Raw genomic sequence first — 27,040 nt, forward strand, 5'->3', positions numbered from 1 at the left:
TACGAAGCTAACATCAGCCATCCTGATACAGCGTCGTGACGTGTGTTTAGAAGAAGAGTACTTATAGAAGTATTATACTTTTTATAAATAGATTTAGTACATGACATATCCTCCAATGGCAGAAATCGATTACTATTGCAGCAAAATTTTGACAAATAGTATGTGTACAGGGATATGATTTTTGAACTCTTAGTTGACAAGACCTTGTATATCCCTTTTTCCAAAAGAGAACTTGGAATAGAAGGTAAAAAGTCACAATCAAACAGTTGTGAATTCAATAAGCTTTCAACACTCTTTGCATATACATAACTTGTCTCCTTGTTTATATCTGATGCCAATGCATTCAAATTCGAAATTTGGTCCGACAATAAGATACATTGCCAACCATAACTTTTAAGTAGCAACATTCCAGCAGCACCTGCATACGGGGTATATATCTCTCAATTGATACGATATTCCCGTGCTTGCATTTCCTATCATGATTTTCTTGATAGAGGGTTACTGCTCACAAGGAAGCTATTAAATCAAGAGTTCCAAATGGTGAAGTTGAAATCATCCCTTCGTAAATTTTACGGACGCCATCACGAGTTGGTTGACCGTTATGGAATAACCATTTCACAAATGATATCGGATATGTTCCTCACGTCGTAACTACAATCCCCTTCCCTTTCATGAATTTGACCTACCGAATTAGACTATTTACCGGATTTGTAATCACATAAGCAACACGACGGGTGCCGCATGTGGAGCAGGATCTGCTTACCCTTCCGGAGCACCTGAGATCACCCCTAGTTTTTGGTGGGGTTCGTGTTGTTTATTCTTTAGTTTTCTATGTTGTGTCATGTGTACTATTGTTTTTCTGTTTGTCTTTTTCATTTTTAGCCAAGGCGTTGTCAGTTTGTTTTAGATTTATGAGTTTGACTGTCCCTTTGGTATCTTTCGTCCCTCTTTTAAGAATATACAACTTATTCAAAAGTGTTTCCTGTGCTTTTCCATGTATCTTATTCTCAAATAAATTATTCTCAGGAATAAAATAATGCGCACAAACATTGTATTCAACACAATATATAAGGCGCCTGAAATATTTCATGTAACAAGATATCAAGTTTTCAGGTTTCCACAGTGATAACGGCAATTCTTCGCATATCCAAAACAAAATTGTTTTCATGAAATATGAACAAAGCAACTCTTTACAATCTGCATCTACAGCTATAACGTCTTTTAGAAGAATTTTCATGAGTGCATAACATAATAATTGTGTATGTGTAAATGAATTGATAAGCAGTTTTTCACCAACGGAAAATGATATTCGCCACTCTAATTCTTCTTGTGTAGATCCTTTCACACCTACAGGTACAAAGAGAACCCCGTGTTTGACAATAGCCTGTTTTACATCGAATGTCGGCCAGGCATTATTTGATCTTGTTATCCATTGCTTTGCTTGTGGTATCCACAATTTGCTATGTACACAGCATGCAAAGTCGTAAAATCCATCTTCATCGGATACACATGGCCCATGTACAATGGAATACCGGTCTTTTGTCACTCCTTTTTTAACTAAAAGGTTTGATAAATAGAAATCACCGCCTATCTCAACACAGACTTTACGGATACCCGGATCATTACTGTGCTCTAGAAGTAACTTAGTGAAACCTGGCTGTGTATCCCCCAGTTCCATTGTAAAATGTGTTTTGTCCGCATTCAAATACATGTGTTTGTCTTCAAAAACCTCAATTTGTTTACGTACTACCATAATATCTAAATCACTACCTCGCATCTCTAGTCCCTCTCCAAAACTTCCACTTGTAATGAATGAAAACGTCTTGTTGCTCTGTAAGTTGTCTCTGACAGTGTTCATTATTCTGAGAGTTTTTACATGGTCTTCTGATCCAACAATGTTCTGACATAGATGATCATACAGAGAAATTGATGCATTTTTTATTTCTGATTCTGTAAAATAAATTTGAATGACTATTTTGCAAAGTCTTGAACTTGCCTGAAGATTTGTTCATTATATCTGGAAACAGAACTTTGATTGTTTTTATCTTGTTTATTTCTTTCTCATATTTATATAGTACCTGCTGGTCGAATTTTTAGCCAAGGGAAACAAATCTTGTAAATAGGAATGAAAGTAGGACAAAATTATGAAGATTGATTACGAATTGGTCGATGATTGTTATAACTTGGTTTGGTATGGTATGGTTCAAACTTGATTGAGTATGATTAAGATTTTTAATATGCTTAAGAAAAGGTTGATTAATATTGTGTTGAATTCGGACCAAATCAAAAAGGTTGAACTTGAGTAAAACCAAGTGCAGTCGAGTACAAATAATGTCCATTTGAGACTTTTTCAACTTTTACAAAAAAATGTTTTAAACGCTTGTAGTGTTGATAAAAGTGTTGGCTACTGAACATTCTGGATCGTGTGTCAATGTTATTTGTTACTGAACATTTTGGATTATATTTTGCGGCATAGGCTTTACTGAAACTTTACGGCTCGAAAAATAACGTAATCATCGTTTTAAGACATAACATGTAATTTCAAAACTTTGTAATTATGTTGCCGATAATGTACCGCAATATGAGATTTGTGCTTCTTAAGAACCAAAGAGTGGCTTTTCTTTCAATATGTTTCGATAATAGGAATATTCAAGACGTTCATTTTGACAAAACTGAAACCTGTCTTTGACTAAGAGAAAATTAAATACGAGTAAAGACAATTGTTAACGTTTTGTGGTCGAGGTTACTTTATTTGCTAGTACTTTTAATTCCCAAGTTTAAAGAATAGTTAGCAGAGGACTTGCAGATATAAAAAAAAACTTCAGAAGAATTCAAATATATTTTTTCTACAAAACCTCCGAGATCTTGAGCTTACTCCGTGCTGTAAAATGAAATACATAAAAAAAATGTTTTTTGTTGTATCTTGGCGAGTATGCGAGCACCTACCACTCTGCAAAGTCATTGCAAAATGCTGAGTATATATATTCATATTTGATTTATTGACAAAAAGGTTTAAGGTAAAGATTGGTGTGAAGGAACCATTGGTGGTGTAGAAACCAATGGAATGAAAGGAGAAAAATCGTTATTACCTGCCATTTTGGTTGTAAATTCGTTCTTTATTTACCTGGTAACGGGGAATTTCTTAATATCTACTTTCGTTTCTATTTATAGTTCATTTAAAATTCATATTGCAAAAGTAAAATACCTTACAAATACGGTCCGTGTATAGGTGTCAGACCACCAATTGAAAATCCCTATCTGTTCAACCAAATTTTGCAATTTTCACAGCTTTCTAAATATTTTACCTTAAGTTTAACTTCATAGAAACCAGGTATATCCTGAATTGTACATGTATCAGCTTTCTACATGCCAATTTTCACTATACCTTTAAAGCCTTCTAACAAAATAACTGACCATCAAACAGAGGTACTCCAAAAAAAAACTGGTTTTCTGGAAATCTAAAATTAGTATACTATGGAGCGCATTAATCCTCAATTTTTAATGCAAACTCATAGACCAGTAAATTTGGGCTCAAAATGATCTAGATATATTTCTCTTTCACCAAAAGTTTCATTTCTGCAAATTTGTTGGTTAGTTTAAGTAGACAAGGACATCAAAAGCACTATTTTGTGTCAGAGTAGGGCTACTTTTATTGGAGGGAGTTATTGGTGGTCTGACACCTGTATATCTGCGTCCATTGGAACTATAATCAAAATGTAAAGGGAGCATGTTAGCCTGGTAAGAATAAAAAAATAATCATTTTGCTGACGACTTGATTGAAATGAATATTCATATATATGAAAAAGTGACAAAATAAAAAACAATATTTCACGCGACAAATACATTAGCAGGCCGAGCAACGAGTGAAAATAAATATTCCATCTACGAAAAATTGTCCTTCTAACAGAAAATCATATAAAATCCCATAGACTTATATTTTTGCTTTGAAAAAACTATTCGTATAGGTCATATTTTATGACATATAATCCTTGACGTGGGCATAGAAATATGTGTTATACGTTTTTTTTTCGGTTTTTTTTTACTCTATATATTTGTTTCAATCTAATTTAAGCTTATCATATGAACAATAATGAATTCATTTTTTTTTAAAAGTACAAAAAATAAGCTGTTATCCTATTCAGCTTTGAATAATTCAGTAAAAGTAGAAATACAATATTTCATTCATCATCTTGGAATAATGATAACTCATAATTTTTACAGTTTTTGTTGAGCTTGAACATTTTAGATGCAGGAACTATGTTTTATATGTGCTAATTCAATTATGTGATAAATGCACTGACAAAGGTGAGTTGAAAAAACTATTGCAATCTTACAGGTGCATTCATTGGAGCAAATATTTTACATAATTGATAGGAAAAAAATAAAAGTCAAACGAAACGAAAATGTATATGTTTAAGCACTTTATAATTATTTTTTCAATGTGACTTTATCGTTACAAATTATTTTTGTTAAATATGTGGGTTTATTTCTTATGTAAAATGTTGGTAATATTCACAACATTTGCAAAAAAGACTAGAAGTTTATCAAGCTCGGTTTTAATCTGAAATAAATCACGGGTTTCTAAAAGAAAGGGACATACTCATTCAGAAAATCAACGGACAACGCCATAGTTGACTGTTCAGAAGATTGATTGATTGGTGGTTTCTTATTGTCCAGTTGCAAATATTACATGAATGTTCAGGACATTGACTGTACATAAAACTTAAGTGTAAAATATTTAACCTTTGTTCTATTCTCGAGTAAATGATTATCAACACGTCATGTTTTCAATTACTTTTATACGTGTACTTTTATTAAAAATGAATATACATCTTTGTATCTTTTGCAGTCCGTCCAATTTATTTGTATATATATAAAAGGAATAAGACGCATAACTGGGTTTGTACTTACATGAGCAACGTGAAGGGGAACATAATCTGCTTACCCTTCCGGAGCACTTTAGATCACCTTTTATTAGAAAGATTTTTAGTGAGGTTCGTGTTGGTGTGTTTTTTTCTATGTTGAACTTTGTAGACTGTTCAGAGTTGATTGTCATTTGGTTGTTTTTCGTTTTTGCCATGTCATTATTAAATCGTCTTTTATTTATGAATTTGACGAACCCTTTGTTATCCACAGCATCTCTTTGTAGATGTTCGGTATCGTCCTAGCCTGTTTCTTTATGATTTTGATGACTATACCAGGTAAGTCTCATTTGATAATGTCTATAAGAGTTATAGAAAAAAAAGAATATGGGGTATTAATTTATAACACTAAACCAGTACAAGCACAGCAAAAAACACACTAAAAGCGAAGAAACAGAGCATGGATTGCTGTTCTTCGTCCTAAAGTCACAGTGAGGCCTTCAACACGATTCAAAAACTCTTACCTTACTGCAAGTTTAAGACGGGTCCTAGCACTGGCTTGAGTCTGGTTCTTTGTATACTGATGCTTACGTTACAACTGTGAATTAAAGAACAAAGCAAAAAATGCACTTTGCTCGGGTTAATGTCTCTTTTACAAATTAATTCTTAATTTGACCATACAGTTATATCAATAAAAGTAATATGACAAAGAAATCAAATTTTTACTGACATAATTTAGCTGGAAAATCGTACTGAAGCGTGCAAAAATTATTCAAACATTTAAACAACCATTGGGGACATCGAGATATATCTAACATAACTTATCAGGGCTTATTTTTAACTGAATTGAGTTTGATATATGTCTCTTATTGAATTTGAAACTGACACTATCAATTAGTTACGTTGTGTCTAAATCAAAGCTAATGCCTCTTTCATAGCAATTAAGTACTGTAAATTCAGACGTATATGCATGCTTTTATTATAGAGAATTTTTAAGAATGCGTTTTAGGGGTTGGGGTTTTATTTTGTGTTTTAACGCCACTTTTAAGCACCGCTTTTGGGCTATTTTGTGGCGGCCAGTTTTTATTGCTGGAGGAAGCCGGAGTTCCTGAGAAAACCACCTCTCTTCGATAGGAAAACTGACAATCCTAGTCAATCAAGATTGGAGTCGAGTGCCCCCACACGAACGTGGTGGAACTCACAACCTCGGTGTTGACTGGCTAGTTATCACAGTAGTAACTACTTAGACTACTCATCCACCGAGGACCTTTTTAAGAATGGACACAGATTAGAGACAATTAATTGCGATTGGAGAAAATCGACTTAATAATGTATGTATAAGATATCTGAATGCGAATTCTAATCATTGCAATACTCACTTGGTCGCTTTATTTGCAATATTAAACACCTCTCAATAATTTCTGAATTTACAGGTAAAATAACAAAAATACCGAAATCCAGGGTAGTACCTTACCAAATGACACAATCAAAAGCTAAAAAAACATCAAACAAACGGAAACAACTGTCATAATTCTGACTTGGTACAGTCATATCTGTAGGTATGGTGGATTAAACCTGGTTTTATAGCTAGTTAACCAATTATTTCTCTGTTGAATAGAACACATTTTCAACCCCAATAAGATTGTCTGTTGAAATTTTTCTGTCTAGCTTTTTTTTTTTTTTACATTCTCAATTTTATTGTATAGCTAGCTTAACCATATATGAATGCCAGTTATATACATTCACTCAATACATATCAATTCGTATCGACAAAATTGTATGAGAACCCCAAAATGATATTATTGGGATTCGGCAGAAAAAACTATCTTAAAATACATAACAAATGTACAACACAAGTTAATCATATAATCCACATAAACGTACATTTAAATTTAATAAGACATTATTGAATTAAACACGTTTTTGTAGTTTGTGCATATAGTACAATATAGTGAAACATAATGATATTAACACACTTTTTTTTATAAAATTAAAATATAAATACGTATACAAGATGAAAATCACACTATAAAATGTTCTTGCTTATCACTCTGCAAATTATATGTCTTGATATTTGCTGATGTTCATTCTTTTTTTTTGTATAACATGTGTTGTTGTATTTTCAGTTTCACTGATGATATTCTTTCCATTAAGGTATCACTACGAAGTATATTAACCTCACACAATTACGCACTGCAAAACAAGCTTCACTCACCTGCAATGCCATCAATGGTAGTCTAATGACTGTTACAGAGTCTTCATATGCACACCTCCAGAATATCATTTTTAGTTCAGCTTCACCTGCATTAGAGTACGTATATATTATAACAACAACAACAACAACAATACTTTGTTTTAAGAGGGTTACACAGTTAGCTATATAACTAATCTTCCCTGAGGCCCTCATCATGAAAAATCAAACAAAATACAAACATATACATTGCATACATTAGTATAAAAAGTCAAGTATGATTATAATGTTCAATACAACTTGATATATCTTTTTACTATAAGAAAATATTCTATTTACTATAACAATCCCGCCTTTCATTGTCGCAATAGTGAGAAACAACTGATCAATTAAAAAAAAAGTAGCAAGACTCTTATTACAGCATGTTTGTACATACAAATATTTTATAAGTGAAACATTAATGAGAATATAGTGTGTGTTTTTTAAATTGATGTTTTTAGCAGCTGTTAATTTATCGCCAGAGTGTTGTTATGGTTATATGTTGATAATGTAGACGGAGTTTGACTGCCCATATATGGAGTAAGCGTCTAGTTCGGATTAATCAGACTAAGCTTTAAATACAGATTATGTTGATTCACATGAACATATGTATACGCACAGCTTGCATAAAAGCTTTTCTCGATAAAAAAAACAACAACAAACAAACTAAATTGCAAGGTATTTGATTATGCCGTCTGTTTCCTTTTTATCATACAAATATGAGACTTTAGTCACCTTTAATAGCATATAACTTGTAATTTATTCACATTCTCTTAAACTGATCTTCTTCACATTAACAACCAATAGGTTGCTGTCTGGGTATTAAAATTTACTAGAAAAATAAACGAGATGATACATAGCCCAAGCATTTTAATTTAAGTCGCTCAATTGAATTGATAATTAGTTATACCTACACATATACTGTATATATACCATATTGATAATAAAGATTAAAATATTTTATGAAATTGAGTGTCACCAAATTTCTGTACGTGTTCTTCCTTCGGCGGCTATTTGAAAATGAGGCTGCATATTAAAACATGTGCTTGAAGTAACGCCCTCATGTCAATTACAAAATTCAAATGAGTTTCAAGTCAAAAGTACTGTATATGACTATGTTCTAAGCATTTCTAAAATTTACAAAACATGATATCACAATACTGAATAAAATTAAAAGTTACGATCTTTCATTGTACCATAAAGTCACTTTTACTGCACATAAGTGTATATACGGTCATTGGCAAAAACTCTGATTCCCTTTTAAACGTTGTATCCGTCTAGTATCCTGTTTTTACAATGTAAAAAAAAACTTTGCAGTTGTTTTTGAATTATTTTCAACTTTATATTCTAGTGGTTGGCGCTTTTGGACAAATAACAGAGCAAGCAAGCAAACGTATGTTGAAGGTCAGACCTATTTTACTGATTTCCCGTTAGACGAAGAAACCAATGAATCTAGCAGTCTAACATATTGCGTTTATGGTGTCTATAAACACAGTGAAAACAAAATCGGATGGGTTCCATCTGGTTGTCGAAATGAGAGATGGAACGGAATATGCCTTCAATACAAGGCTGTTTTTTCAGGTATTTGTCAAGTTCCGGGTGTAGTTTTATCAACAAAAAAGAAGTATTAGTACCGCTGGTTAGCACAAGGGGCACGGTCATTCAAAATTCATTTGCATTTTAGACTGTGTCTTTGTATGGTGTTTTCCTATCTGTTCAAATGAGTACCTTTGGAAAATTGCCACATTCCTACTTAATTGTTTAGAATACCATTACTTAAGATCTAATCCATATTTAAAGACCAAAACTAACATTATTTATAAAGTCAAGTGTTAATACGGACCTGTTATAATTATTAAAAATCTTGCTTTACAAAGCAGTGACAGCTCACTATGCGGTATGGGCTTTGCTCATTGTTGAAGGCCGTACGGTGACCTATAGTTGTTAATGTCTGTGTCATTTTGGTCTTTTGTGGATAGCTGTCTCATTGGCAATCATATCACATCTTCTTTTTTTATAACATCTGGTTAAAACCTGATTTACTATATGAATTTGGATCTAATTTATGCAAGAGAAGAGGGACGAAAGATACCAAAGGGACAGTCAAACTCATAAATCTAAAACAAACTGACAACGCCATGGCTAAAAATGAAAAAGACAAACAGAAAAACAATAGTACACATGACACAACATAGAAAACTAAAGAATAAACAACACGAACCCCACCAAAAACTAGTGGTGATCTCAGGTGCTCCGGAAGGGTGAGCAGATTATGCTCCACATGTGGCACCCGTCGTGTTGCTTATGTGATTACAAATCCGGTAAATAGTCTAACTCGGTAGGTCACATTCATGAAAGGGAAGGGGATTGTAGTTACGACGTAAGGAACATATCCGATATCATTTGTGAAACGGTTATTCCATAACGGTCAATCAACTCGTGATGGCGTCCGTAAAATTTACGAAGGGATGATTTCAACTTCACCATTTGGAACTCTTGGTTTAATAGCTTCCTTGTGAGCAGTAACCCTCTATCAAGAAAATCATGATAGGAAATGCAAGCACGGGAATATCGTATCAATTGGGATATATATACCCCGTATGCAGGTGCTGCTGGAATGTTGCTACTTAGAAATGGCAAGTTCACAATTGGAAAGCTGAAATCATCTCCTTTGTCGTAAAGTTTTGTTTTCAACCGACCCTCATTGTCAATTTCTAGATGTAAGTCAAGATATGAAGCCGACTTAACTGTATCTGTAGTATCCTTTATCTCCAATTCAATGGGATAGATGCGTTCCACATAGTCACCAAATTTTGAATTGTTTAGTGAAAGAACGTCATCTATATAGCGGAAAGTAGAGTTAAAGGATATTGCTAACTTCTTATCTTTCTTCCTAAGAAGTTCCTGCATGAAGTCAGCCTCATAATAATAAAGAAACAAGTCGGCAAGTAGAGGGGCACAGTTTGTTCCCATTGGGATGCCGACAGTCTGTTGAAAAACACGTCCTCCGAACGTTACAAATATGTTGTCAATCAAGAAATCAAGCAACTTGATAATATCGGTTTCAGAGAAATGCAACGTTCACTAGAACTTTTGTTCTTTGGTGAAAACGTTCTGATATATGGAAATTCAACAAATAATTACAAAGATTCCATTAGATTCATGAACCAAAAACTTGAATCACTACCGACATAGTTTTAGTAATTCTAATATGACGTACGTCTTTCTCTTTGGAAACAAAGCCATGTTCTAATTCAAATAAAACATGAGATACACGTGATTAACGTCACATTTGAAATTGCATTGTTGGTAGTATTTCAAACAACGTCGGAGATCGAAATCTATTCTAAAAGGAAGTTTAGATGCATCTGTTTAAATTTTGAAATGGTGAAAGGTTAAATTTTCTCTATCGTTTTGGCTTCATCAAATGAACATGGATGATTTTTGGACGTGTTAAACAGGTCAGCCTTAAGGATTGAAATTTATAAATGTTTCTATTAGACTGGAAAAAATTCTACCAATGTCATGCACTATGTTGATTTTAACATGGGAATGCATAATAGTTTTGTTAACATTTTACCACCTCTAACGCTAGCTATAAAGATGTAATGTCTACCTATGTTTTAAAATACAATCATAAAAATGAAAGAATTATTTGCTAAATATTTGTTAATTTTATTTAGTGACGGAATATGCAACAATGTACACACCAAAAGTCTCGTGGCAAAAGGCTAAGAGTATTTGTCAGCAAGAAGGAGGGGTATTAGAAAATCCAAATATAAAAATGGTTGACCCAATTTTCAAGGATTCGGTTATATGGGCGGGGTAAGTTAAAATGTATTTGTCAATAATATTTATTATCAAAGTATTGTTTTATTCTTTCTTCCATCTGGTTGAGATAATATTTTCGCTTCCACGTGTTTATACCAGGCATAGATAACCTTAGCCGTATTTGGCACATTTTTGGGAGAAATTTTAGGTCATCAATGCTCTTTGACTTTGTACTTGTTTGGCTTTCTGATTGTTTTGATCTGAGCGTCACTGGTGAGCCGTATGTATATGAAACGCGCGTCTGTCGTATCAAATTATAAGCCAGGTACGTTTGATAACTATTAGCATGTCGAAATATATTTTTGTATTGTTTATTTGGGTATTTCTCTGTCCTGAATGTTGTTGCATTTATATGTACTGTAGTCCTGTAATGTTATGTTAACTTTTAGTCTTGTATTTAACATTGCCATAAAAGCGCGAGGTTTGGCTAGCCACAAAATCAAGTTCATTCCACCATTTTTTCTTAAAATGTCCTGTACGAAGTCTGGGAAATGGCAGTTGTTATCTTATTGTTCATTTCGTGTGTGTTACATTGTATGTTTGGGTTTTTTTGGGGTTTTTTTTGGAATTTTGGATTTTAGTGTTTCTATTGTTTCTTTGTTTTCCTCTTACAGTTGATGTGCTTCCCATGGTTTTAGTTTGTTACCCGGAATTGTTTTCTCTAAATCTATTTATGACATTCGAACAACGGTATACTACTATTGTCTTTATTTATATAATTTTGAAAATGTATTTTTGTAAGTGAAATAATTTTACCGAATTATTATAAAAACTAGAACTGAATATGCGCTATAACTGTTTTGTCAGTAAAATGAAATCACCAGATTTCAGGGAAGTAGCTAAAAAGGAGGTATGCAATGAAAAGGGGTAGATGAGTGAAGATATTTTAAGGAAAATAACAGTATAAGTTTGGGTAAAAAGATGTATGTAAAATAATAAAAGTTCTCGCTTTCAAAAATGTCAATGGTCAGGGGTTTGCACCATTCGGCAATCCTCGGTAGAATCCGCTACACTCCTGTTAGATGGAGTACGGAATCTGCAGGGTTGAGATGAATGGGGTTTGCACAGGGCTAAGTAGGAGGATATAGACAACAAAAATCAAAACAAATACACACAATCTCACTCGATGGTTAAAATTCTGTGCGTTTGTATCAGTAATTTTGCTCGCTGATATGTGCGACAAACATTGATTAGGACTTAGAGAACAATGGAATACACATGTTTATCATATACTTATAGAAAATAATGGTATAATTGTACCACATAACAAAACTACATCAATTTATTCATTTAATTTTAAGAATTTCTTTATTCGTGTGATATGACTTTTCTTATCAACTGCTTCCGGTTTATTATCGCAAGCTTTTCTGTAATGTTATCACATGACATTCCGACGTCAATCGGCAAATTCTGGAAAATACATCTCAATAGTACGTTTTTTAATTGGTGTAAATCGTAACAAAGTTGGATAAAAGATATTAGAAATCAGGTAAAAATATAATTATTGAAAAATGCAAAACAATTTTTACAACAAATGCATTGTTTAAAATTTTTGAAAAATGTATGTATTCTGCTGAAATATATGATAAAAAGAACATTTCATCTCACTTTCATATCAGACCCCATATCAGACCATGGCTCTTGGGCTGATATCGTGACCTAGGGCTGATAAGGGACCGGTATGAAAACTGCCATAATATTATCTTTATTTATCGACTCTAGCGGATATAACATGGTTCATTTAGAAGAAAAACTGTGCATATATGATTCTAAATTTCCCTATCAGTCCAGTTATTTTTTTACTAAAAGAGTTATCTCCCTTTCAATGGCTTATTTGATAAAAATGATTCTTAAATCACAAAATTTTATATTTCTTTAGATATTTAAAATAATACAATAAATCACCAAGTTTTCTTTATCTAAATATAGAGTCTAACCATTTAACTGCATATCTCTCTCCAAATTTGCAGATTTGGGCAAATAACTAGACCGATTTCGTACTGAGATTGTATAATCCAAGATAGCGGTATACCATAAATCTACCTTAAAGGGTTATTGTCTGTCAAATTTATGTTCACCGATTTCTCATATTTGATTTTTAACATACTACTCCGTATATCCAAATCATAAACATTATAATCTACAAGGCATGGGCTCAATAAGATGAATCATTGGTTCGTGTAAATTTTTGTCTATACGCCATATAATTTACTATATAGTTGACCTCCGAAGACCGCCGACAGTCAAGCTATGTAAACATAAATAAAGATATAAAAAATAGACAAATTAAACTCGTTTTTCTGTTTAATTTTATATTATAGGTTAAAATATATATTTATCATCTGTTTTACCTGTACAAGATTTAGTTGTTTTTTTTTAAATCGAATCAGTCAATCAAATGATTTACCTCTGTTTCACTTTCAATGTTGACATTCTTTTCCTTTTCTTATAATAACGGAACACATATAATGTACGAGTAATTCATAGAGGAGGTTGAATTGAAGATCACATTAAATCAGATTCATTAAATCAGTCAAATTGTTCACTAGCAAGCTAAATTCCCTTTAAACTCTAAATGAAATGTAAAAAGGGTTCAAGAAAGTTGATACAAAGCAAAAATACACAGTCCGAACATGGCATCCCTTCAACAATATAAAACAATATATAGTACAGATTTGAGAGTATTCGCAGTTACTAACAACTAATTCAAAGTTCTAATAAAAACACATGCCTCTAAGACTGATAAACCAATTTGTAAATATCCAGCATCAAATGGTTTTAATCAAGACGTCATATATAATCAGAGAAAACTTGCTTTGTGTTATGGCAAGATACAGTTGTCGACAGATTGTAAATCCATTAATATTCATATGTATATTTAAATATTATTTATAATATTATATATTATTGGTTTAATAATAATTTATTTTATTGATAACAAAATCAATATTTATACCAATAAAAACAATATTCATTATTCATAGATTCAATTACAGTGTGTATTTGGTAACTTTTTTTTATCTAAGATCTAAGTTTATCTTAGAATCAATAAGCTAATCCGGCTTGTTTTCCGGGATCGGTAAACAACATCTCCGTAAAAATTAGAATGTGCTATCAATAAATAAACTCATCATAGATACCAGGATTAAATTTTGTATTTACGCCAGACGTGCGTTTCGTCTACAAAAGACTCATCAGCATCAAACAAGATTTCTGCAAAGTACAGCAAACTTCAAAATAAAAATTCTGTATATAAATTATATGAATATGAATTCAGTAAGGGTAAGTACCTCGTGGGAACAAAAAGTTCATTTCTATCTTCTTTTTTTATTAGAATCAGCACATATTGGACGGATAATCACTCGCAGTATGTCGGAGAATTACAACCCAGGCCATTCCCAAATGATGAGAAGCAAGACAATACACATTGTGTGAAGGCTACTTATGTAGCAGAAGAAAACAAATTAAAGTGGTCTACTGAATCTTGTGACTCAAAGATAAGCTTTCTTTGCATGATCGAAGGTAAGTACATTAACTTAATTTACATACTTAATTGAAACTGTAGGTCGTTATATGTGACTCCTGCAAGAAATTTAACTGGAGGTAATTTACCCAAGAGGCAAACAAATGATAAAGATAATTTGGACAAAAGGTGACATTTCAGTTTCAAACAAAGACATTAAGACCAAAGATTTATTCTGATCAATACATATGCATTTCATTACATGGCAGCGGTGTTTCTGTTTAAGGGACTAAAATGTGGCCAATAAAAGAAGGGATATATCAAAAGCGACAGTCAAAACTCACAAATGGAAGAGAAACCGATAAAAACATTAAAAAACGAAAACGAAGAAGAAATATTAAAAACAGTAGTGTACCAATGTTCAAAATCGATTTGAATATACAAACTTACGAAAACGAAAAATCGTAAAAAAATCACATGAAATTTAAACGAGACATTTTCACACATAGGGTTCTATTTTCAGCTAACCATTTCTGAACTCGTTCGTTACTTATGTATATTGCATTGCAGTGTGGAAAAACTCTTTTTTGGTTGATAAAAAAACAATTAAAAGTTCCAACAAAGTTATTGGATATCTCCTCTCTTTATTATGTACGTCTTAACCCGTCATTGGTGGTAATGTGGGTGCTTCTATGAAAAGAATATTGAATCATGTAACATGAAAGTTAAAATTTAGTGTAATGTTGCTAGATCGGAAACTTATGTAATATGAGTATCAAGAAGAGTGAAGGAAGGTGCATATACTCATCTTTGATTGAAATTCAAAAGAAATGTAAAACAGACCTACTAATGTTCACGATGCCTACTTTATAAACTGATATATCGATATAATTGTTTAAAAACAAAAAACGAAATTAGGCCAGAGATATGATTCGCACCCTAATGGGTGGATATTGGATCAATTTCTATGAAATTAGGCCAGAGATATGATTCGCACCTAAATGGGTGGATATTGGATCAATTTCTATGAAAATATTGTTTGAAGCTTTGTTAACAGGAAACAATTATTTTTTCGTAGCGATAGAAACAAATACTCATCAATGATATAATGTTCATAGTCAAGAACTCCACAAATGACTCACGGTAGGCATTCGAATAAAAACAGTTAAAGGTCCAGATCAATAAGGCAGTTCAATATCAGTTTTGCTAAATCTGGTTATGGTTATCTGTGGGAAGAGGAACCTTGTTTTTTTTATGAAAATTGTTAAGAATTGACTATGAAGGGCAATAACTCCTCAGGGGGTCAATTAACCATTTTGGTCATGTTGACTTATTTTTAGGTCTTACTTTGCTGAACATTATTGCTGTTTACAGTTTATCTCTATCTATAATAATATTCAAGATAATAGCCAAAAACAGCAAAATTTCCTTAAAATTACCAATTCAGGGGCAGCAACCTAACAACCGGTTGTCCGATTCATCTGTAAAATTTCAGGGCAAATATATCTTGACCTGATAAACAATTTAACCCCCATGTCAGATTTGCTCTAAATGCTTCGGTTTTTTAGTTATAAGCCAAAAACTCCATTTTACCCCTATGTTCTATTTTTAGCCATGGCAGCCATCTTGGTTGGTTGTCCGGGTCACCGGACATATTTTTTAAACTAGATACCCCAATGATGATTTTGGCCAAGAGTTTTGAGTAGTAGTGCTGAAAATCAACCAAACTTATACTTGTCTTGAGTAACAATATAACAATGCGGAGATGTCTTAGACATATATCCATCAGATTTCAAACGAGGTAGATTTAAGCAATTATGAGCAACTGTACAGCCTTTAACTTTGAGAAAAATAAATACCAAAATGTCGGCTATAATAGACCCCGATATGAGCAATGTGATATAATAATTCAAATGAGAAATCTAAACAAACGGCTCCATTAATAACAAATCAATTAACAGAAATCATATATAAAAGACATGAACCAATGACAATCAACCGCAAGCTCCTGACTGAATGTGGCAGGGTATAATAGTTTTTTGGGGTTGGTTTTTTTTTTTTTTCTTTTTTTTTGCAATGATGTTCTCCCTTTGGTATATTCCGCCTCTTTCTGTAAATGAAGTGATTAACCGCAGAAAACAATATTTTGACAAATTCACACCAAAATATTTTCGTCATTTTTTAAAATGTTCAATGTCGTACTTTCTCTCTCCCTCTATTCATTTTTTTTAACAAAAGATAGTGTGCTAAAAAGTCGGAAATTAAAGCATTGACAGAATCAAATGGTTCACAAAACTAGTAAACATAAGATTAAAAGATTAGGTAACCCCTGCTTAACTTTTGAAAAACTGGAAACTGAACTCTGGTATTATCAATTGAAAACGCTGACTTAGTTTCTGTTGTATTTGAAAAAATAATGCCTGGTCTAGTATTCAATCACTTATACAAATTAAAAATTGTTACTAAAAAGTTTTTTAAAAAAGTTTATTTTTTCTATAAAAAAAAAAGGATAAAACGAAGTACGAATGTGTTTTCAAAATCCTTTATTGTCAAATACAGAACATCATCACCAGAAATTAATACAGCAGATAAACAGAAATCAACTAAAATCAAAACACAAAACAAAATGCAAATGAATAAGAACAAGAAAATGGTTTAAAAGGCAACGAAATGAACTATTTTTACAACTCTTATGATGTATAAAGATGTTTCTAAAAATTAGTATTAATACAATCGTAACATTCATCTTTAGTCAAAATGGAACATATTTAACATTGCGTCATGTTAACAGTACGTATGCCTTCAGTAGATTCAAAAAAGAACACTATGTCTTGTTTACTTAGATAACTTTCATTGAATTTTCTACATTAGAAAATGCATGTACCATGTCAGGAATATTTTCCATTGGTCTGATGTGCTTGAGCTTTTGATTTTTCTATTTATTAGGGTATTTGCCATTTTAGTTTTCCTTGGAGTTTTGATTTTGTTGTTTTACTTTTTTCAGCTTCATACTTTGCTTGAGTCGTTTTTGACGAAATACGAGTCTGACAAACACTTGTTTCAATGATATATTTTATTATATTTGAAGGAAAAGCAAAACTTGAAAGATTCAAGAATATTGTTGTAATGCATTCATCAGGAATAAGATATAAAGAAAACGTATCAAATGTAAGCGAATGCAATGACGAATTGATGAGACTGTGGGAAAGCGGATACGCCTGTCTAGGATATGAATACAATTTGGTGAATTCCAGTTGCCGTTTTGTAGAATACAATAACTTTGCAAATGGTTTCCAAAAAAAAATAAAGAACTCGGAGACACTGGATACATATTGGTTAATTGAATCTACCTGCAAGTATAGTTAAATTAACACATTTCCTTTTTAAATAATTTGAGACAATAAGTGTAGATTAGAATTGACCATTTCGGTTTTGCTTCAAATCATGCACATTGTAAATAAATTGCTTTGAATGAGAAGTCACGTATGATATCACGTGTGGTGTTATTTTGGAAATTAGTAATAAAATCAATGTGACATTGGATTTCTTCTCCCACTCTTGGTGCTGATATCATAAACTGACAATGTTTTTAAATCCAGGGGCCAGTACTTCGGTACTGTCATGAAATACGAATATTGTTTTATCTAAATTTGCTGTTATATTCTGAAACCATTTCAGTGTGACGAAAAAAAACAAATGGAAATTCAAACTGATAAGTCAAAAATTAACTAACAATGCAATGGCTTAAAAAAGTAATTGTATGCATGAACAAATCAGGCGTATGAATTGATACAACGGCTGAATTGCTTGAGGTATTGATGAACATAATTTATATTGACATCATGTTTAGTGCATTTTAAAATCAATCAAGTATAAGAGTTAATGTTAAAACTCGTTTCCATTCTCTAAATTTTGCTGCTTTAATTTCTTAGTTAGATACTTCAGATTAATATAAAGATATTCTTCAGCTAGAAGAGAAGAGACTATTCCAATTGACGAAAAAGAAGAAAACACTGAAAGCAAACAAGGTAAACGATTAACATCTTTGAATCTATTTAGCTATTTTGTTATAATTAATATAATGAATGTTCCTGCGAATGTTGTGTTTGATAAACATCGAAAGTAGTTATAATCAATTAATTTCATAAAAAATTTTCAAAACAAAAATGTTTGCCACTACCGAGGTAATCTATTCCTGGTGTAGAATAACATCAGTATTTCGAAAATTTCAAAAACCATTCAAAACGAGAAAAACAACGGTCTTATCTATATAAAAAACGAGAAACGAGAAACACGTATAAATCACATAAACAAACGACAACTACTGTACATCAGATTCCTGACTTATAAATGATGTGCTGACTTCTGGGCTGGTGCAACTATTAGACAGGAAATCTCCACCAGCAGTGGTACCGATTCGGTGATAATTCCCTCGGGGATGAAGCTTCCATAAGCATTCGCATCAACCCAGAATTTTTTTTTGGGGGGGGGGGGGGAATTCAAAGATTAAAGCTTCATTTTAAGTACATTGAAAAACACTTACTGTCTATAAATCGTTATATAAAAAAAAATCGAATTCTCCAGATTTTCAACACAAAACTAAGTGTTAACTTGATTCGTCTAATTTAAATCATTTATCCCACACGAAACTTGCCATGTATGTTTATTTTGTAAACAGATTGTGTCATCCTATTTCCTTATTTATACTTATGCAATACACTTTTGAGTTCAAAAAAGGTAAATTATTGTTATATATTTCTGATGCACAAAATCTATTAACTTAAAGCATTGAGATCTGCTCTGTTTAATTTCAGATAAGATGTTATCACCAACGGAAGAAGGTGAGTACAAGTAATTACCGTCTCCTTTGGGACGCTCTTATACAATGAACGGTGGATAGTCTTCGGGCTGAATGCTTTCTGTCTACCTGATTGGAATATATTACTGACTTGTTCATTCTAAAAGTTTTTTTATTTGTTTTGGCAATTCGTAACCTTCTAAATGTCCTCTAATACCGCAGAGTGTTGATTTTGGACTCTTTATTTTAGTTAAAAGAGTTGCATCGGGACCAATCATGCATATCGGTTCTATGTTTAGCCGACACTCTTGTAATTTTGTAATTTACAAATAAAAGCAACAGGAGCATATACTACTATGCAATAGTCATAAATCGATTAAGCGATAACAAATCCGGGTCACAAAACAAAGCCGATTTAACTACATCAATTATAAGGAGAAAACAACTGAACAGCTGATACAGGATATTTTAAGAAAAGCTGGAGGGTTGAACCTGGTGTTATGGCTAGCCAAGACTCTCACTTATATGACAAACAAAAATGTAACCATTCCACATTCATCCAGTCGCTCGTTGTTATGAATGTTAAGAGTCATTTTAGTTGAAACGTATAAGAAAACATAGAGACAAAACTTGCATGACTGTTTCCCTCGACTGCACATATCAATACTTAATAAGATAAGATAAAAATAAATATATTTTGAGACTTACAAATGAGATTAACTGGTGATACATATATGTATAGGAAGATGTGGTATGAGTGACAATGAGACAACTCTCCATGTAAATAACAATTTATAAATTTATAACTGTAAACAATTATAGATCAAGGTACGGCCTTCAACACGGAGCCTTATGCTTACTTGATTCCAATAATGTAGCATTGGTAATGTTGTATAGCATGAATACTCAAACGAGCCCAGTTAAAATAACTAATTCCATGCTTGTTGTCGACTTGTTTTATTGAAAAACAACCAGTCTTAAGATGTTTATTTTTAACCTATTATTTAATAATAAAAAAAAAAATGGCACCATCTGATGCGTCCTTTTTTATCTAAAAAAAAATATCTGAATAAATAATTATCTATTGCTTGAGTCAACAGGATACAGAACCTTAAAACTGACACATACGCATAAATAAAAATATACAATCACTCTCGAATCTAATAGCTATGCTTTTGTACGTTATTTTGAAAATATTTCAGTTAAATGTTACAGACTGTTTGCATGGGTTTGTTTTATATATGTTTTGTTATTCATTTGTTATATCATTACAACAAAAAGTAACCTACATTCATAATATTTTTTTAGTTTTTTTGTTAAATAGCTCTGTAAAGCTTTTATTATAAATTTCTTTTAAAAGGGAAACTAGCTACCAGATATAAAAAAAAAATGTAAAGAGTGATTTTTTTTTTCGTTTTCCATGAAATTGAAATAGTGACATAATAATTCGATTTTAGCAACCAGTATGGTTCAATTTTGTCAAATTAGGCTAACAAAAATTGATGATTAATTATTCACTTGCAAGTGAATAATACGACTTCGGTAATTTGGTATTCATGTGAACTTTAATTTAACCCGTAACCTAGAGATGGATAACGCATTAAGTGTGCGTGTTTGGTTATTTAAAGGAAAGGAATGTAATCATTGAAAGTGAAACAAAGGTAAATAATTTATTTGACTGATTCGAATCACACACAAAAACATTCTTATACAGGAAAAACGATGATTAATTTTTAATTATTAATCTATACTATGAGATTAAACTGAACTTGAAAAATCTAATTGCACGAGTTTGCATTTATATCTATATGTATGTTATAATCCTGGTACTTATAACTATTTACACCACTGGGTCGATGCCACTGCTGGTGGACGTTTCGTCCCCGAGGGTATCACCAGCTCAGTAGTCAACATTTCGGTGTTGACATGAATATCAATAATGTGGTCATTTTTTACAAATTTCCTGTTTACAAAATTTAGAATTATTCGAAAAACTAAGGATTTTCTTATCCCAGGCATAGAATTACCTTAGCCGTATTTGGCACAACTTTTTGGAAATTTTGGACCCTCAATGCTCTTCAACTTTGAAATTGTTTGGCTTGATTAATATTTTGATATGAGCGTCACTGATGAGTCTTGTGTAGACGAAACGCGCGTCTGACGTACTAAATTATAATCCTGGTACCTTTGACAACTTATTATATCACCTAGTATATAACCTTTGGAGGTCTTCGGATGTCAACTCGATAGTAAATTAGATGGCGTCCAGACTTAAATACAACGAACAAAGCTACATATTATCGGACACATGCCCTGTAAATTGTGTATTTTAGACTTTTTTATAATTTGTATAACGGTGTACATAGTTATAAATAAATATAAGAATCGCAGAACATGAATTTGACAGCTAGTGTCCATTTAAATCGAAAATATAAAAGAACAACTTTATAATTATTACAGACCATTTCAAGGAGCATACTTGACACACCAAACATGTTGATATTTCCAATTAACGGAAGGAAAGGTGTTGCGTGTTTAAAGACATCACAGAGAACTTTTGTTCTGTGCAAATGGTGTTTTCAATAAATGTACGTATGTACCTATGAAACGCCTAAAATTGACAACATAGTAAATTCTCCCAACTTATTGCTAAGGCTTATATATTGACAGAAATAACCAATATATACATAAATAGACAGGTCAACACCGATCCTTCTTAAATTTACAACGGTCTTTACAATGTAACACTACTTAAATCGATCATAGGTTTTGAGAGTGATTTAAATTAAATGAATCAGAGCTGAAGACGCGTTCCAACAAAAGGCTTTACGGATGTCAAGTTGGTTCAATATTCAACATTCAACATCCAACATTCAACATTCAACATTCAAATTTTGTTTTTTGTTTGTTTGTTTTTTATTTTGTTTTATTTTGTTTTTTCCTTGCATCCGTTTTCAACATCTAACATTCAATTTCAACATTCAACATTCGATTTCAACATTCAACATTCAATTTTTTTATTTTTTTTTCTTGTATTCATTTTCAACATTCAACATTGATTTTAACATTCAACATTCGATTTCAATATTAACATTCAACATTCAACATGAATTTTGAATGTTGAATGTTGAAATCGAATGTTGGATGTTGAAATCGAATGTTGAATGTTGAAATCGAATGTTGAATGATGAAAATGGAGGCAAGAAAAAAAAAGAAAAAAATTGAATGTTGAATGTTGAAATTGAATGATGAATGTTGAAATCGAATAATGAATGTTGAAATCGAATGTTAAATGTTGAAAATGGACGTAAAGAAAATTTAAAAAAAAAATTGAATGTTGAATGTTGAATATTGAACCAACTTGACATCCGTAAAGGCTTTTTCAATATACTTTCACCAAACCATAACTCGGTTTAACACCTCGTTTGAGTTAAGACTTTTCTTTATATCAACCTATAATTTTATTGATACCTTGCCAAATGAGCGTTTATTATTGTAACCTATAATTTTATTGATACCTTGCCAAATGAGCGTTTATTATTGTAACACAATTAACTTAAATCACTCATCATAATATCAAGCATTATCAAACTCTCATTCGATAAATTGGCATTAGCTGTCAAATTCAGGTTCAGCAATTTGACCCAAATTCTCCTTTCAGATTTATAACGTATTAAATTATAAAAATTCTAATACATGTATCAGCTTTTCGTGTGTACTTTTGTCTAGATGCCATCTAATTAACCGTCAAATTGCAAGTGAATTATTCATCGGCAATGTTTCTTAGTTTATTTCGACAAATTTTAACCAGAGTGGCTGCTAAAAGAGAAATATTATTTCACTATTTCGCTGTCATTAACGATCATACAAAATATTGTTTTATCTCTTTTCCTATCTTGCAGTTAATGTGTTTTAGGAAACCTATAACTATCGGGTTGATAAATGCTAGAAACGAAATATTGTAATTAAATCTAAACAAGTATATATTAATAATAATTTCTTATTCATCAGGTGCATCGGTGACATTCATATTTGCCATAATTGTAGCTGTAGCCACTGGAGTGATTTTGTTTTGTTTCATGAAACACATTTATGAAAAAATATTACATATAAAAGTAAGGTTCATGTGTAAAGGATCAATGTAACTTTATGATAAAACATATGAAATATATTTTGGAATATTCGATTAGGCATGTAATTTGAACGGAGACACGAAAGACAACAGTCACAACCACTACCAAAAAATAAACACTTTTGTCCATCTGATTAATGAAACCTTTTTCAACTGATTTGTATAGTTCGTTCTTATGTTGTACTGTGACAACACTGTCTGTCCCAGGTAAGGTTATCTCTCTAACCCGCCTTATTCTCTATGCATGTGTCTGTCCAAAGTCATGAGCCTGTAATTCAGTGGTTGTCGTTTGTTTATGTGTTACATATTTGTTTTTCGTTCATTTTTATCATATAAATTAGGCCGTTAGTTTTCTCATTTGAATTGTTTTGCATTGTAATTTCGTGGCCTTTTATATCTGACTGTGTATGGGCTTTGCTCGTTGTTGAAGGCTGTATGGTGACCTATAGTTGTTAGTTTCTGTGTCATTTTGGTCTCTTGTGGAGAGTTGTCTCGTTGGCAATCATACCACATCTTCTTTTTTATATCCTTAGAGTTAATCTAAATCAGTGTTCAGAATAAAAAGATTTTGTTGGTTTTGTTGTAATCTCTTACTATTGACCTATTGCTAGTGCTGCGAGTCCATAAATGTATCATTCATTAATTAGTCGTGATTTTGGTTTTAATCTTTTATTACAAATATTGCTCTTCGTTCAGTTCGGTTTGTGTAGTTTCGTCTTTCTTCAACTTATGGTTGTGTCCACTATTGCTATCTTCTTGAGTTTCGGACTAACCTTTGAATATTTTAGACACTCAGGTCACTATATCCTTGGTTATGTTATTGTTTTTCTTTATATACTATTGCTACAAATGATACTCTATGTTTTGATTCATTGCGGTCCTGGCGACAGTTGTTATAAGAAGATAGATTTCTCCTTAGGCAGTGCAATATTTCAATCTTATCATATACTTAGACTAAATAACATATGATTTTTACTGTATGATAATAGCATTAAATTAACCTAAATTCCATATTTTTCGAATTGGTGCTTAGCGGGCTGATATGAAAAGTTTATCACATGCTTCGATTGTTATCACATGCCTTTCCGTAAAGTTATCACATGGCATTCCGGTGATACTCGGCAAATTCCGGAAAATACACCCAAATGCTACGTTTTCAGTGAAAAACATTACGAAATAGTGTACAAAACAATTATTTACTAAGTCTGATACTGAAAAGCATATTGTGTAAATTAATAACAAAAAAAAATAAAAATAAAAAAACAAACAAATTATTAAATAAATGCATTCTTTATAAGTTTCAAACATAATTTAGATAGTTACTTTGAAAAGGTTGACTTTTCCAAACAGTGTTCATTATGTATATTGTTGGTTTTTTTTGGTTTGTCGAGTCGTCCATATTAAAAATGTGTTCTGCTCTGCTGAGGCATATGGTAGAAAGATTTGATATCGAATGTACTAAATTTGGGTCCGACGTCCTTGAACTTTTCAATCTTTGAACTTCTATTTGGGAACCACGTAAAAGGATCAATATATGAATCTGTTATTTTTCTCCATTGTTGAAGCATATGATAAAAAGATCATAACATGGCATTTTTCATATCGCATGTATTATCAGCCCTCGGTCAATATCAGCCCTCGAGCCATGCGGCTCTTGGGCTGATATTGAACCTAGGGCTGATAATACATGCGATATGAAAAATGCCATGTAATAATCTGATAATATCAAATCTCAATATCAATATTAGAGATCTATCACTCAGTGCAATTCAATTATAAAAAAAACCTGTTTTTTTATAAATAAGGCAACAGTAGTATATTGCTGTTCAGACGGCATAAATTGATTGATAGAAAATAAATTTGGGTAACAAACTAAAACCGAGAAAAATATATCAACTATAAGAAGAAAACAACGAAACAACAGAATCACTAAAGTGCAACAAACGAAACGACAATGCAACAGTACATCTCAACTACCCACATGCACCAATTGATTGAATTGTTAGCTTGATTTTACATCTTTCATTTGTTCTTACTTCTTTTTTGGATTCGAGCGTCACTGATGAGTCTTTTGTAGACAAAATGCGTGTCTGCCGTAAATACTTATTTTAATCCTGGTATCTATGATAAGTTTATTTACCTAACTGAGTACAAGAATGTCTCAACAGAGTGTAGGAAATCCGTAGGCAATAGTTAAATTTTGGTAATGCGAAATTATTGCATGAAGAAAATAATTATCATAAAAAGACACAATGAATAAGCATAGGAACTTCAAAAGGGTACCATTTGGCTTCTGGACTCATGTTATCTTTTACAGCAAATGTGTAATAAAGATATTTCTACGTTGAAAAAAAACACCTTTTTATCCCTTATATCTCCTTCTTTTATATTAAGTGAAGGGTTATGTGAAAAACATTACGATGGAGATGTCTGTAATTACTACTTTTTTTCATTTATTTTTCGTTCTTATGTTCACTGTTAATGACTTTCATTTATATATCTTTAAGGGAGACCCAAAAGATGAATGTATAGAAGTTATGGAAGACCAGTGTTCAATAAATATACCAGACTTCGACAGCAAACTGAATGGAACAGAAAATATTGAATATATGACAAACATTCCACCAATATCTTTCATTGGTATCATTTTACCTTTGACCTCGGATTTAAATAATGAAAATCATTTCTGGGAAAACTGAAAAGTTCTTATGAAAAGAAAAAAACTGATAATTAAAGAATCGTCTAAATTATTTATTGTATTTTAGATTTTATTTTAGTGTATATTTGTCATGTACTAAGGCTTGATTCTAGAAACTTGTGTCTTGTGGTTAGACTGATACTAATTTGAAAGGCCATAAAGGCTATGAATAATTGTACTGTTGGTACCATAACATTAAAATAACGTCATGTCATTGGTGGTGGGTTAGTATTGTAAAGGACACATCTCCATTAATCCTTAGGGAGTGTACATGGATCCAGTGTACCCTTGCAGTCAAACAAGGGATACGTCTACACTGGCGGAATCTCGAAGAACATACATACATTGGTTCAATTTCTATTTCAAGGTTATTGTTAACTAGTCAATATATTTGGTATACATTTTTGATTACACAGAATGTTTGGCCATCCTTTTTCATGTCTACGTAATGATTTTTTGTGATGAAGATGCTCTTCAACTTCGTACTTATTTGGCATTTTTAACATTTTTGGATTTGAGCGTCACTGATGAGTCTTTTGTAGACGAAACGCATGCCTGGCGTATATATAAAATTTAGTCCTGATATCTTTGATGAGTTTATTATTGATACACTGTATCCTTTCTTTTTCCTTATGATTCCAAATATTTAAATTAAAAACATTTTCTTTTGAATCTTTGATAGAAAAACCTTTTATGCCACTTCGAAGTGCAAAAATTAATTCTTTATGATTTCCTCAATTGTTTCATTCAAATCAAATAAACAAATTAATATGATGAACATATAATCTTTCAATCAGTTTACAGCAAAATGTATTGAGTGTGTATGTAAAGATAATATGTTTATTTAGCTTGCTTGCTAGCTCTTAACTGTGAAGTCATTGTTAGGTTAGATATACTACCCTCCTTTAAAAGTAGAGTAGCCCGACAGATAATCAATCTATCTGTCTGTTGGATAGACTACTCTGAAAGGAGGGTAGTATACCTCACCTAATAATGACCTCACAATTCAGCTAGCAAGCAAGCTAA

The 27,040-nt window shown here is 31.9% G+C and overlaps 2 protein-coding genes across 3 annotated transcripts; one reads left to right on the forward strand and one right to left on the reverse strand.

Annotated features, from left to right (window-relative positions):
• Positions 1 to 551: 551 nt before the first annotated feature.
• LOC139516370 (cyclic GMP-AMP synthase-like receptor 1) lies at positions 552 to 3,120 on the reverse strand. Its single transcript, XM_071306429.1, has 2 exons — positions 3,090 to 3,120; positions 552 to 1,950 (listed from the first exon to the last, which is right to left on the reverse strand). Exons 1-2 carry the CDS (start codon positions 3,094 to 3,096, stop codon positions 830 to 832), a joined length of 1,128 nt encoding a protein of 375 aa, XP_071162530.1. The 5' UTR covers positions 3,097 to 3,120; the 3' UTR covers positions 552 to 829.
• A 2,035-nt stretch (positions 3,121 to 5,155) lies between these two features.
• Positions 5,156 to 26,226, forward strand: LOC139516390 (uncharacterized). Of its 2 annotated transcripts, XM_071306459.1 has the most exons (10): positions 5,156 to 5,201; positions 7,017 to 7,173; positions 8,444 to 8,673; positions 10,776 to 10,917; positions 14,258 to 14,445; positions 17,475 to 17,738; positions 18,355 to 18,414; positions 19,201 to 19,227; positions 23,196 to 23,299; positions 25,824 to 26,226. In XM_071306459.1, exons 1-10 carry the CDS (start codon positions 5,180 to 5,182, stop codon positions 26,013 to 26,015), a joined length of 1,386 nt encoding a protein of 461 aa, XP_071162560.1. In that variant the 5' UTR covers positions 5,156 to 5,179; the 3' UTR covers positions 26,016 to 26,226. The 2 variants fall into 2 exon arrangements, with proteins under 2 accessions (XP_071162560.1, XP_071162561.1); XM_071306460.1 differs by lacking the exon at positions 23,196 to 23,299.
• The last annotated feature ends 814 nt before the right edge of the window (positions 26,227 to 27,040 follow it).

This window comes from Mytilus edulis, chromosome 3, assembly GCF_963676685.1.
Source record: "Mytilus edulis chromosome 3, xbMytEdul2.2, whole genome shotgun sequence".
Taxonomy (NCBI): Eukaryota; Metazoa; Mollusca; class Bivalvia; order Mytilida; family Mytilidae; genus Mytilus; species Mytilus edulis.